This window comes from Furipterus horrens, unplaced genomic scaffold, assembly GCF_987537825.1.
Source record: "Furipterus horrens unplaced genomic scaffold, mFurHor1.1.pri manual_scaffold_13, whole genome shotgun sequence".
NCBI classification, from domain to species: Eukaryota; Metazoa; Chordata; class Mammalia; order Chiroptera; family Furipteridae; genus Furipterus; species Furipterus horrens.
The window spans coordinates 51,409,561-51,423,865 of NW_028327183.1; the positions used below are offsets into that span (position 1 = coordinate 51,409,561).

The 14,305-nt window shown below is 47.8% G+C and overlaps 1 protein-coding gene across 2 annotated transcripts; it reads right to left on the reverse strand.

Moving 5' to 3' along the window:
* Nucleotides 1-6,026: 6,026 nt before the first annotated feature.
* LOC149995223 (sialic acid-binding Ig-like lectin 5) lies at nt 6,027-8,514 on the reverse strand. 2 transcript variants are annotated; one of them, XM_090260296.1, is made up of 7 exons: nt 8,448-8,514; nt 7,992-8,372; nt 7,503-7,781; nt 7,196-7,243; nt 6,724-6,978; nt 6,347-6,640; nt 6,027-6,121 (listed from the first exon to the last, which is right to left on the reverse strand). In XM_090260296.1, the coding sequence occupies exons 1-7, from the start codon at nt 8,482-8,484 to the stop codon at nt 6,027-6,029; spliced, it is 1,389 nt and encodes a 462-aa protein (XP_090116422.1). In that variant the 5' UTR covers nt 8,485-8,514. The 2 variants fall into 2 exon arrangements, with proteins under 2 accessions (XP_090116422.1, XP_090116421.1); XM_090260295.1 differs by having other exon boundaries at nt 6,027-6,130.
* Between the last annotated feature and the right edge of the window lie 5,791 nt (nt 8,515-14,305).

A 14,305-nucleotide genomic window follows, 5' to 3' on the forward strand; every position in this document is an offset into this window, starting at 1 on the left:
GGGCAGGGCCTTAGGGATTTCTCAGTACAGGGCGACCTGTTTCACGATGTTGTGGCGCTGTATGTGGGGGAGGGGTCCAAGAGAAACAATACCACCAGCCCAGCACTCACCCCTTTTCCAGGGACCTCTCCCACTTCTGCACTGGACTGGCGCCCCTCTAGCTGCTGCCCTCGCCATCGTTCCCAGAGTGGGTGGCTCTGTGAATGTTCTAGGACTGTGGGGGCCCCTTAAACAAGTGGACTCTGCTGAGACCGGCAGTTTCTTTCTCCACCCCAACCCTACTGGTCTGCACAGTCAGAAGCAATGAGGCTTGATTTTCCCCAGTGCTGGGACCGTGAGCTGCGAGATCTGGTGAGGAGCTGGGAACACTCCCCAGGTGTCCCTCCTGACCTTTTAAAACGTGTGACTGTGCTTCCCACCGACCCGCCGCTGCTGCTGCCACACTGCGTCCTCTCTGCCCTGGCTCCACCCCTCCTACCTGTCTGGATGAGTATTTCTTCTTTATATCTTTGTTTGCTGGATTTCCATGTAGTTTGATTTTCTGGAACTTCTGGTTGTTTCTAGTTTTGAGGTAGTTGTATTTCTTCTTAGTTGTGGAGGGAGACTCAGTGTGTCTGTCTACACCTCCATCTTGGCCAAAGGTCTCTGTCTCCACATCTCGACAGGCTCCTGTATTTGTTTGCCCATGTCTTAGGTAGAGCTGCCACACCTGTTATGTTTAAGGGGTGGAGCCGTAGGTGTTCGTCAGTACAGGGTGACCCATTTCACCATGTTGTGACGCTGTATGCGGGGAAGGGGTCTGAGAAGGAACAATGCCTCTTGCTCAGCACTTACTCCTTTCCCAGGCACTTCTCCCACTTCCATATGGGACTGGTGCCTCTAGCTGTTGCCCTGGCTGTCATGCCCAGAGTGAGTGGGTTTTCAGATGTTCTAGGATTGTGGGGGCCCTCTAAACAAGGAGACTCTACTGAGAGACCGGCAGTATTTGCTTCTGCCTCAACCACCACTGGTTTGCACAGTCAAAAGCAATGAGGCTCTATTTTCCCCAGTTCTGGAACCATGAGCTGTGTGGTCTGGTGTGGTGCTGGGAGTGCTCCCCAGATGTTTCTCTCAACTTTTTAAAAATGTTTGACTGCACTTTCCACTGTCCTGCCACTGCCACTGCTGCTGCCGCCACCACACCGCATCCTCTCTGTCCCATCTCCGTCTCTCCTACCTGTCTAGATGAGTATTTATTTACATCTTTGTTTGTTGGACTTCCATGCAGCTTGGTTTTCTGGAACTTCTGATTGTCTCTACTTTTGAGATAGTTGTATTTCTTCTTAGTTGTGCAGAAGACGCGGCATGTCGATCTAGGCCTTCATTTTGGCCAGAGACCTTGAGCAGATGATTTAACCAGTTATTGCCAAAACAAGAGTCACTATTCAACTTCTTAGCCCACTGCAAATGGGGTTGGTATAGTGGATGTGGGGAACCAAATTCATCCTACTTTCACACTGTAATTGTCCACTTCTTTCCTCAAGGACACTTTCAAAAGTTCAGGAAATAAGTCACCTGTGTTCAGGTGCTTGTTCTGTGTCACAGGAGCACTCACCTGGGCCCATAATACCTGTGGCCACACCAGACATTTCCCCCGCTGCAGCCAATGTTGTGGCCGGACCAGCCCTTGTTGCTTTTATTATGATTATAGGACACACTTCAGCAACACCCCTTAGAAACTTGGAAGAAACAGGTTTAGTAGAGTTATTTCCTCTTCTCTGCAGTTGTGTTTTCCACGGTTTCAGTTAACTGTGTTCAACCACGGTCCGAATACACTAAATGGAAGATTCCAGAACTAAATTATTCCTGTTTTAAATTTCTCCATGGGCTGAGCAGTATGATGAACCCTCTATGCCTCTGTCTGTCCTGCCAATATGAACCCCTTTACCAGTGTCTCCATGCTTATACACTGCCTGCTTGTTAGTCACTTAAGCTGACTAGGTTATCAGTTGGACTATTGCCATAGCTGGGTGCTGGTGTTCAAGTCACCTCTATAGTAGCCTCGTGTTATGTCACAATTCCTGTAACATTCACCTGCCTACATCTCATGACAGAGGCATTGTGACATCTTACAGCAGCTCAGGAAGAGGGTTAGTACAAGAGAAAAAGATATTTTGAGAGATGGGGAGACCACAATCACACAACCTTCATCACAGTATATTATTACAATTCTTCTACTTTATTATTAGTCATTATTGTTAATCCCTAATTGTGCCTAATATATAAATTAATCTTTATCAGAGATGTGTGTAGAAGATGTCATGTGTGTATCACATTGTGTATTATCTGCAGTTTCAAGCACCCACTGTGGGTATTGGAACATCTCTTCCAAAAATAAGGAGGACTAATGTCCCCACAATCAAAAGCGATTATCGATAGCTACTTATGCTATGCGACTGCTCTTGAATTTTTGGCTGATTTTGTTTGAGATTTCTTTGAAAATTAAATTATATCAAGTATACAGGTGGAAGAATGAGTTTTCAGTTCACCTTCTCAACCCAAGTCTGTCCAAGAACTCAGGTTTGAAGGACAGGTTGGTGTACGTCAGATGAAAGCAAGGCGGTGTGGCCTCCAGGAGGGGGACCTCAAATTGCTAACATTTTTGTAGGAACCACCATAGAAGGTTAAAGAACAAAGGCCACAAGGAGAAGATTGGTGAGGAGATAGATGCCAGGGGAAGATGCCTGTAATGTACTGTCTCAGGCCAGGGAGTCTGTAAGGGGTTTGTGTAGGAGAGGCAGCATCAGGCCTCTGGCGTGTCCCGTTTTACCATGGAGGACTAACCCAGTCAGGAATCGGGAGGCCTGTGGGGAGTGCTGTGACACCCTAAGTAGTGCTGAAAGCCCTATAGGAAACAGTCTATGGTCACAGCAGAGCTCTATGGTCATAACAGCCTCTCCCCTGAACTTCCTCTTCTGCTTTGTAAAAAGTGCTTCTTAGCTGCTTTCTTGCTTAGCATGTGCATGTGGCTCACTGGGGCTGCAATGGTTGCCTCACAGACTTTTGTTTTCTCCAAAAGAATCTTTTTTGGTGATGAAGTACCCAGTCAGCTCTTGTTCACAGTTGACAGGCTGTTGGAAAGATCCGAGTGGAACCGTTAATGGGATGGGGAAGGGGTCGACAGTCAGAAGGTGCTGGAAGAATGGACAGGTCACAGCGAGGTGAGATGGCCCCAGAGAAACTATAAGATACCGTATCATGAACCGAACACCAGGCTGACAGACATATATTTCCTTGTGAAGAGTTCTGGGATGGAAATGACACAATCAATTTGCCACGAAGTTTGTGGGAGACAGGCAGGCATGGTTCAAAAGACTTTGACGACCTCTGTGTGGAGCCCGGCCCGAAAACGGGAACCTGGGTCTTAACCGGCTGGTTTTTGTCTTTCATGCTTTCTATGAATCCCACCCTCTAGGGTGTTTTAAAGGTAGAAAAAAATGCAAAGTGGCTTTAACGCAAAAGGGAACCTGCTCTGTTTTTCTCTGAGTAGTCCCAAATTCTTGTCAGTAGACTATGAAAAACAGAACGATTAAGTAAAAGAAAATGTTTTTGAACTTGTGTGAAAAACCTAGGCGTTTCAACCCTGTATTGATCAGTGTTTCCCTTTGTTATTACTCCCAAACATTTGGTGAAGGGCTGCATGTTTTTCTTATGCAATTCCCATGTATAAAGTAGATAAAAACACTAGCTAATAAAGAAACAGGGGCGATTTTCCTCAGGAAAATAACCCCTCCCTTCGTTGCTCAGATGGTGACTTTCTGAGTAGTTTCTTCATCCACTCTGAGGGACCCAGAGTCTCTCTCAAGTGGCACCCAATGTGAGGCTAGAACCCACAAACCTGAGATTAACAGTCCTGTGCTCCCCAGAGAAACTATAAGATACTGTATCATGAACCGAACGCCAGGCCGACGGGCATGTATTTCCCATTGAAGAGTTCTGGGGTGGAAATGACACCATCAATTTGCCACCATGTTTTCTATGGCTGAAGGAGAACTTGACACCAGGATTTTTCTGTTCAAAGAAAGACACAGGCAAGCCCTGGACCTGTGTTGATTCTTAATTTCTTTAATATTCACAGCCACTTAGAGTCGGATGTATGATTTGTGTTTACAGAACGAGAAACTGAAGAATGGAAAAACGAAGTGAACTTCTTGATGACAATGCCTTAGGAAGTGCTGAAGCCTGTACTTGAGCCCAAGGGTCTCCAACCTAGTTACCTTTCTTCTTTCTGCTCTGCATTCAGATGCTCTTCCAGTGATTAATGTGAATATCGCACAAGGTCTCCTCATGCTTCACCAATTAGTTTCTTACTCCTTTCCCCCAGAGAGGCTGTGATGCCTCCATCCAAAACCGAGATCGGACTGATTCCTTGTTTGCTGGTCTTCTTGATTTCTGAGTACACGCAGGTGCTGGTGGCCTCCTTGTTCTGAGGCTCCCGTGGCTTCCTCCCGTGAAAGGTGATGTTAGAATACTGGACGTCTTGCTCCTCTCTCAACAGAGAGCCATCCTCTGGGAATGACACTTGGTCTGGGGGCCTCTCTGGCCCAGGGTTTTGCTGGAAACCCTGAGTGAAGGGGAGAGAAGAGAGTCAGAGAAGAGTAAGGGAGACATGGACACAGGGGGAAGTTGGGCAGACCCAACAGTAATTCATTCATTTTCATATTCCACACAACTAATCATAAACTCAACTATTTGCTCAATCATTTAAAATTTTGTAATACTACGGTTGATTAGACCATATTGAGGGCTACTAATCACATTTCATCCTCACAGAAATCAAGTGTAAATGATAGTCTTATTATTTCCATTTACAGATAGAGAAACTGAGATGAGGAGAGGTGAGGCAAGATGCCCAGAAGAGTAGAAAGTAATAGTTTTGTGGCAATGGTTCTGGCAGGCTGTACCAGGCAGAGAGGTGAGGTGGGCTAAATGGTCAGCAGGGCTGGGGCAGGAGACTGACCGTTGGCTTCAGGAGATGGAGGGGAGGTCAGCTCCCAGCTCTCTGTTCAGCTGACCACAGAGGTGCAGGTTTGGTGAAATGCTGGGAAGTTCTGTCTGGACTTATTGAATGGATGTGCCCAACCTGCCTCCCTTCACTGCAGGAGAAGACACCCTCATCACTCACCAAGGAGACTGTTCCTATGACAGTGTCTTCATCATTTCTGACCTCTGGTTTCTTGGCTGCTTGCTTCCTTCTGGCTTTCACTCTAAGGGAAGAAGTCAGAGCCACAATGGCTCAGACACAGGTGGGCAGGCTGCCCCCACTCCCTGGTAACACAACTGAGCATCCAGACCCTGGAACCAGACTCAGAGATCCTCTTATTTGCAAGTGTGTGCTCCGTCCCCTGGATGACCAGGTGTTTGGCTAAGACTAAACTTACATCCCAATATGCCTCTATACAGAGAGAAACTTATTCACGAGAAATCATACAGTGTTATTAAGGATTGCCCCAATGTAGAATCAACCCAACTGTCCTTCGATGAACAAAGAGACAGATAAAATGTGCCCTATCCATATCATAGAGTCTTATTTGGAAATAAAAAGAAATAAAATAAAGAGACAGGAATCTTGAAAATATGCTAAGTGGAAATAAATCATTCACAAAGGACAGTGTATTGTAGGATTCCATTTCTATGAAATGTGAAGAATAAGCAAATCTAGAGACACAGGAAATAGATTAGTGGCTGCCTGGGGTTGGGAGGAGAATGAAGGCAAAACGACAAAGATGGGATTTTTTGTTCACTTTGTGTTAATGAAAATATTATAAATATGATTGTGGTGACTAGTGCACAACTCTGTGACTGAACTAGAAGCCATTGAGTGGTACACTTTAAACATATAGGAATTCTATCTCAATAGAGCGGCTACCCTATCCTCCCCGCCACCCCCAAAGATCTTTGTGTATGTACTCAGCTACACCTTGGACTCAGGTCCTCCATCTGTACCCCCTACAACAAAGCTTCCTGTATATCCCCGGGACACAGGCTCACATGTGAAAGTAGATGAGACACAGACACAGCGACAGCAGGGCCATGGCACCAGCACCTCCAAGAGCCACAGGAACAGCTCCCGACACGGATTCTGACTGCCCTGCAGAGAAGAGGGGCATGAGCTCACCACTCACGGCACTCAGTGTCTTGTCTTCTCACCTCCTTGCAGAACCCGGGGTAGGTTCTGTTCAGACACTAAACGGAGGGTCGGGTCTTAGCAATCACGCCCTTCCCGGCCGCAGCCCCTCTCCCCAGTACCAGCTCCTCTCCGACGCCACCCTCTCTCCCGAAGCCTCTGTCCCCAGCAGGCCCCGACCTGGCGGCGGCGGCAGCAGCAGGACAGAGGCGCTCTGGGCCCCGTGGACGTTCCCGGCCTCGCAGCTGAGTAGGAGGCCGGCGCCGAGCCCCGTGCGGAGGCTCAGGGAGCTGTGGGCCCAGGGCCCGGCTGAGCCGGAGGTGACCGTGTAGGAGCCGTCGCTGGGGGTCCCCTCCAGCAGCTCCTCCCCCAGCCGCCAGCGCAGCGAGGGGGCCGGCTGGGCTCCGGAGGAGCAGTTGCAGCGCAGACTCTTGCCCTCCCAGGAGCAGGCGGGTCCCAGCAGCTGCGGGGGGTCTGCGGGGAGCACGGAGAAGGTCAGCGGTGCCTCTGCCCCCCGGGGACCCAGGTCACCTGCCCACAGGGGTCCCCACACTCACAGAGCACAGAGACGCTGAGAGAGATAATTTGGGAGCCCAGCGGGTGCCGAGCAAGGCAGGTGAGCTCTCCTTCGTCCCCCAACCCCACGCGAGGCAGCTCCAGGATCGCGGTGCTGGAGATGGGGGTGGCGTTCAGGGCTGGGGACCCCCGGAACCAGCTCAGCGCTGCAGGGGGGTTGCTGTCAGCCACACAGAGCAGCCGCAGCGCCTCGCCCTCCGGGATGGGAAGGGATGTGGTTTGCAGGATCTTGAGGGCTGGGGGAGAGAAGTGCAGGGAGTGGGGCGGTGGAGAGAGGGAGATGCCGCTATGGGACACAGAGGGGCAGATGCCCACCCATGGAGGTGAGGGAGGGAGGGTGATGACTTTCAGCCTTGCATCTCCCAAATCTGATCCCATTCAACTGTTCCCCCCTCAGCTCCATGGCGGCCCCAGGGGCAGGTCCCAGCCCCAGAGACTGAGGTCCTTTCGTACCTGTGACATTTCTGAAGGACATGCGTACGGTGAGGTTCTGTGGGGCATCTGGGACAGAAAGACATCACCCAGCTTCAGAGGGGAGGAGCGGATGGAAGTCACCCCAACCCAAGGAGGGGCGGTGGGAACCAGGAAGGAAAGATAGGTGTTCTTCGGGCCCCCTCCCCGCCGGCACTCAGATCCATGCACGGGTGTTCTCAGGGAGATCAGCCTCCAGTGCACACACACACACACACACACACACACACACACTCACAGAAGCCAGTCCCACTGCCCCCAGGGAACCAGCCATCCCTCCAACACTCACAGGAGACATTGAGCCGGATGGTTCTCTGCGTGGTCACCCCAATTACTTGGTGTGTCACCTGACAGGTGAGGTGGGAGCTGTGGTGCCAGGGCCTCGGGGTGAAGGTGAGCACAGAGGAGCGGAGGGTCAGGGGCTTCAGAGAGTCAACAGCGGCTCCCGCCCAGGAGAAACTGAGAGGACGTCCCCCTTCGCAGGACCCTGGCAGGCTGCAGGTCAGCTGCGAGGGGTGGCCGGACTCCAGGGGCTCCAGAATGTGGATGTCTGGTTTCTGTGTCAGGTCTGAGGAGGCGAGGGGGAGGTGCTGTGGCCCCAGGATTAGGGACCCAGATTGAAACCCTGCAAGGGACCCAGGCCTTGGTGCCCCCGATCACCCAGGTCCTGTGTCTCATATGAGCACCCGGGACCCAAGCCCTGAATCAGAGAATGTCCCAGGGTCCTCTTCCTGTTCAAAAATGGGCTCACATGTCTCAGCCAGTGACCCTGGCGTACCTGTCACCTGCAGTGTCAGCGTCTTATCCCAGTAAGTATATTTCACAGCACTTCGTCTCTCCACTTGGAAGACGTAGGTTCCTGAGTCACTCCTCCTGGCGTCTCTGATGCTCAGGGAACAGTCGCTGGTCGTGGGGTCCGCGAGGAGGAATCTGCCCTGGGTTTCTCTCTTCACTGGTTTATTTGGGTTGTTTGTGGCCACAGGAGCAGCATAATCTGTGTCGTCCCCACTCCAGTACCAGTAGGTGTAGGGATTGCTAGTGGGATACCACGGAATCCACGGGTAGGAGAAGGAGCAGGACACGTGGATGCACAGACCCTCCTGCACAGTCACCGATTCCTGCACTTGGAGCTCATAGCCTTGCTTCTCCTGCAGGGACCCTGGGGTGACACAGAGCCTCAGCTGTAACCCCTTCCCTTCCCCCACCTGCCCGTCCCCATCCTCAGCCCACTCACCCCCCCACAGCAGGGGCAGCAGCAGCAGGAGCACCATGTCTGCATCTGACAGGCAGAGAGGGTCCCGGTCCCCGTGTCAGGGAGGGGAATGCCCAGCTGTGGGGTGGGGCCGAGGACACCCCAACAGGAAGCCATGGGTGACAGACTGTGGCCAGGCCTGGAGGGGGAACTTGGGCTCAAGAGTGATAGGGGTGCATTGAGGGCTGAGAAATCGTCCTGTGTCACCTCTAACATGAGCCTGCAGGTGATATACTGAAGCCTCCAGTGGGTGACAGGCTCGTTCACATGTGGATCTGAAAGTGATCGCCTTGTAGCTGATGTTTAAGTCAAGAGGTAGGTTGCCCAGGGACCATCGTGGTCAGAGCTGGTCCTAGTGAATCCAGGCTCCCACTCTCTACCCAAAACCTTGAACGTTCTGGAAAAATATGAGTTTAACTTTTATTTAGATCACCAAGTGCTAAAAGAGAGGAAGAAATTTAATCTCAACTCCAGTGGCAGGTGGAACCCCGGGGAAAGCTGGGTCTCAAAGCCCTTTGCTCTGAGCGTTTTGGAAACATGAGATACACACATGTTCCTCTTCAAGTGTTGGAGGGCCTGTGGGACAGCGATGGCACACAGACGCCCCCAAAACAGGACATGTGCAGGCAGATCTGACCCCATTCAGCTGGGACCCCAGAGGCACAGCAGCAAGTTCGCCAACTTAAAACTTACCCAGCTCCATCCTCAGGGCCCCTTACGCATGCGTCCCTTTTCAAAGCTTCAGCAAGGGCTCCAGGGACGTGTGGAAATAACCTTCAAGCCCACTCTTCTTCCATGAAAGAAAAAACTTAAACTTTTCCCAAATATGACAATGATGTGAAACATTTCACATGTCCCAGTAACAAGCGGTGTGATTGAAAGATCGTTTCTTAAACTGTACAGGGGAAAAAGAACGTCAATCACTTGTGCTGCCGAAAATGCTGAATTCTCTTCTATTCTTTTATTATATGAGCATAATATTAATATTTATTACTGTGCGACAGAATTATTCTCCTATAAAAAGGCAAAAGGGAGTATCAGTCAAAAACAGGTAGAGAGCGTGTTTGCAGGTGTGCCAGACAGGAATGCCACACTATTAATAAAAATAGTCTCTCATTTTCTGAATTCTTTTATTTTCATTTTCAGCATTTTAGTTTTTCTTACTTGATGTGATGTGTTTTCTCACTTTAGAAAAGCTCATAGGTGCCACATGTTGCTTTTTTTCTGAAGCAATGATCTCAACATTGGTGTAAATATCAGACTCCACAGAACCGGGGTCTGCCCCTGACACACGGAACACGTGAACCAGTTCCACTCCACTCACCCCGCACTATTCATGTTTTCAAAGAAGATGGTCTTGTGCAAGCAAAGGACTAAAGGAAGCATCATTTCCTTCGATGTGACCCCACAATTCACATCACCAGGTGGTCTAGCAAATCTCAAGCTGGACTATAAAAATGAGAAGAAAAAAGTGTTGGCACGAATATTCAGAGAGGAGAACACCCTTGCACTGTTTCTGAGGATGTAAATTGGGGATCATCGTGTCAATCAGTAGGGGACGTTTTTGATAATTACTAAAAAGCTGCCATAATATCCAGCAGTTCCACTTCTGGGTATTCATTTGGAGGAAATGAAAATACTAACTGAAAAAGACGTGTGCACGTCTATGTTCATTGCAGCATCGTTTACAACAGCCGTCTTGTCTGCCAACAAATGATGGATGAAGAAAATGTGCACAGATACAATGGGATGTTTCTGTGCCATAAACAAGGAGGAAATCCTCCAGTTCACAACTACTGTACACAAATGGAATGTGAGTGCATCCTGCTACGTGTAGTAAATGAGACAGAGAAAGACAAATACTGTGTGATTTCACTAGGATGTGGAAACTTTAAGAAAAGAATCCATCTCACAGACAGAATAGATGGTTGGTGGCCAGACAGAGGGTGGCATTGGGCAAAATGGGTGTGGGGGGTCAAAGGTACAGTCTTCATTACAAAATAATTAAATCATGAAGACATCAGGTACAGCGTGGTGACTGTAGTTAATAGTAGTGGGTATTAGTATTATACTGGTAACTATAATGAGGTAGTCAATGATACTGTGTTGTACACTTTAAAGTTACTAAGAGAGCCCTGGCTGGTGTGGCTCAGTGGACTGAGTGCTGGCCTGTGAAGTGGAGGGTCGCCGGTTTGATTCCCGGTCGGGGCACATGGCTGGGTTGCGGGCCGGGTCCCTGGGTGGGGTGCACAAGAGGCAACCACACATTGATGTTTCTCTCCCTCTCTTTCTCCCTCCCTTCTCTTCTTTCAAAAATAAATAAATAATACAGATAAATAAAATAATAAAATAAAATAGTACTACTCTTTAAAAATAAATTAGTGAATACAGTTTCTAAGAGATAAGATTATTTAAAGGTCTCATTACAAGAAAAAAATAGTGGAAACTATGTGGTAATGGATGTTAACAAGACATGTTGTGGTGACCACTTTACAATATATATGCATATCAAATCATTAAGTTATATGTCAATTATATCCCAATAATACATATATGTACTTAAAACAAGAACTCAGACTGGCTGCTTGGGTGACATTAGAGTGGCCCAAGTCTTCCACACAGAGTTCCACTTCTGCTCTGTTTGTGTTCCAACACCCTCATAACAAACTCTTCACACTGAATTCCCGCTGCTGGCCCTGGCACGTGTGGCTCAGTGCATTGAGTGTCAGATGTGAACCAAAAGGTCTTCGCTTCAATTTGGGGCACACGCCTGGGTTGCAGGACCCCAGCTGGGGGCGTGTGAGAGGCAACTGATCAATGTATCTCTTGCACATTGATGTTTTTCTCCCCCTCTTTCTCCTACTCCGTCTCTCTAAAAATAATTAATAAAGTATTTCCTTAAAAATTATTGCTGCTGAAGGACATGGTTGGGCTTCTGTGTCCCCAGTCCACCCTTGACTGATTAAATCTCAAGAGATAAAACAAGGAGCAGTGGGTGATTTCAAATGCCTTCATGATAAAACTCGTAACCAACTCAGAACAGAGGAGAATTTCCCTAATGAGATAGGGGGTGTCTTCAGCAAACATCATACTGAATGCAGTAGCATTGGGTTCCAATATAGAAGGGGTATGACAATCATTAAAAACTGTGAAAAACAAAAAGAAGACAAAGCTGTCTCTTCATAAATGAATGTATATATAGAAAAATCAACATTACATAGAGATGCATTTGGGGGCTTAATATGAAAATTAGCAACGGCCTTAGACACAAAATCGAATTCCAAAACTCAAATGCACTTTTCTATCAGCACAAAAAACAAAAGGTAGGATGTTATAAAGGATGCCATTGACAAGAGCATCAGAAGTCACAATACACCTGAAAAATATCTGTTCATATATGTACATAATAAAAATATAAAATGCATTTTTTCAATGAAAGAGATGATAAATCTGAAGGACATGAAAGATGTTACTAAATAAATATGCGTGTGGATGGATATTAAAACAATATTGTGTAAAAGTCCACTCTAGCCACATGAATATGCAGAATTAAAGTAACATGTCACCCAATCCCCAAGTTCACTTTTGGGAAACTTGATACCGCTCTTGTAAAATTTATATGAAAGCAAATTTTTCCAAATGCAGCCAAGACAAACATGGAGAACAAAGTATAAGGACAGGCTCTGTAGGACTTCAGGACCCAGTAAAGGGTTACAGACAATAAGGCGGTGTTGCATTCACTGACACGGTGTTACACCACTAAACCACTGGGACAGAATAGGGCGTCTAGACCTAGACCACAGGAAATGTCATGCAGATAGAGGAGGTGATGCAGAGAAGTAACACAAAGATAAACATCTGTTTTAGTTTTTCTTATGTATGAATTTTATTTTTTATTTAATTTTTATTTCATTTTCCAGTACAGTTTGGTCCCCTTATACCCCCTGCACCCAGCAATCACCGCACCGTTGTACATGTCTATGAACCTTTTTCCTTTATGCTCAAACTACCTCCTCCCTCATTCCTCCCTTCCCTCCACCTCACCCCTCACGAACTTGCTGTCATCCTGCTGAGAGAGAGAGAGAGAGAAATATCAACTTCGTGTTTCACTTATTGATGCATTAATTGATAGATTCCTGCATGTTCCCTGACCTGGGATTGAACCGTGAACCTTGCTAATTGGAACAATGTTCTAACCAACTATGCTATCAGGCCAAGCATGATAAACATTTCAATAACACATGTGGGCAACTAGGCATCCGAATGCAGTTGAATGAGATTGCACCCCTAGCTCCCACAATGCAGTAAAATCAAGTGCAGATGGATTGAAGATCTATTGTTGCACAAGAAAAAGAAAATAGAGTTGTTAGAAGATAATGGAGCAGGGCTGTCTGCATGAATTTACAGTAGGGAGGGATTTCTGAGGAAGACATAAAAAGCACTAGTTATAAAGACAAACATCAAAACTTGGACTATGCTGAAACTACGGACTCCTCCTATAAGGCACCATAGGCAGACTTCTGGCCAAGTTGGAGGCGTAAACAAACACGCTGCATCTCCCTCCACAATTAAGAAGTAATACAACTACCTCAAAACTAGAAACAATGAGAAGTTCCAGAAAGTCAAACTGCATGGACGTCCAACAAACAAACATACAAAGAAGAAATACTCATCCAGACATGTAGGAGGGGCGGAGCCGGGGCAGAGAGGACGCAGTGCGGTGGTGGCAGCAGCGGCAGCAGCAGCAGGCCCGTGGAAAGCACAGTTACGCGTTTTAAAAAGTCAGAATGGACACCTGGGGAGCATTCTCAGCTCCTCACCAGACCACAGCGCTCCTGGTTCCAGCACCGGGGAAAATCAAGCCTCATTGCTTCTGACTGTGCAAACCAGTGGCGGTTGGGATGGAGGCAGAAACAGCTGGTCTCTCAGCAGAGTCCGCTTGTTTAAAGGGCCCTCACCATCCTAAAATGTCCGCAGACCCACCCACTCTGGGAGCGACGGCCAGGGCAAGAGCTACAGGGGTGCCAGTTCCATACGGAAGTGGGAGAAGTGCCTGGAAAAAGGGGCGAGTGCTGAGCAGGCAGCATTGTTCCCTCTCAGACACCTCCCCCACATACAGCACCACAATGTGGTGAAACAGGTTGCTGTGTACTGACGAATACCTTAGGCTCCGCCTCTTACAACATAACAGGAGCAACAGCTCTACCTTAAACACAAGAGGCAAACAAACACAGGACCCTGGCAAGATGAGGAGACAGAGAAGTATGGCCAAAAGGAGGGAGCAGATCAGGGTTCTGGTGAGAGAAATGAGTGACGAGGAGATAGCCAACCTAACAGATGCATAGTTTAAAACACTGATGATAAAGATGCTCACAGGTTTGACAGATATGCTTGAGTATGGCAAACGCATAAGAAAAGAAGTGAAGGCTATGCTAAGTTAAACGAAGGAAAATTCACACAAAACCAATGATGAAGGGAAGAAAATCAGGATTCAAATCGATGGTTTGGAACATAAGGAAGAAAAAAAACATCAACCAGCACAGACTGAGGAGACAGGCATTGAAAAAAATGAGGAGAGGCTTGGGAATCTCTGAGACACCTTTACACTTGCCAACATCTGAATCATAAGGAAGCCAAAAGAAGAAGAAGAGCAAGAAATTGGGAACTTATGTGAAGAAATAATGAAGGAAAACTTCCCAAATTTTGTGAAGGGAATAGACATACAAGTCCAGGAAGCACACAGAGTCCCAGACGAGCTGGATGCAGAGGGGACCACACCAAGACACATCATGATTAAAATGCTGAAGGTGAAAGAAAAAGAGAGAATCCTAAAAGCAGCA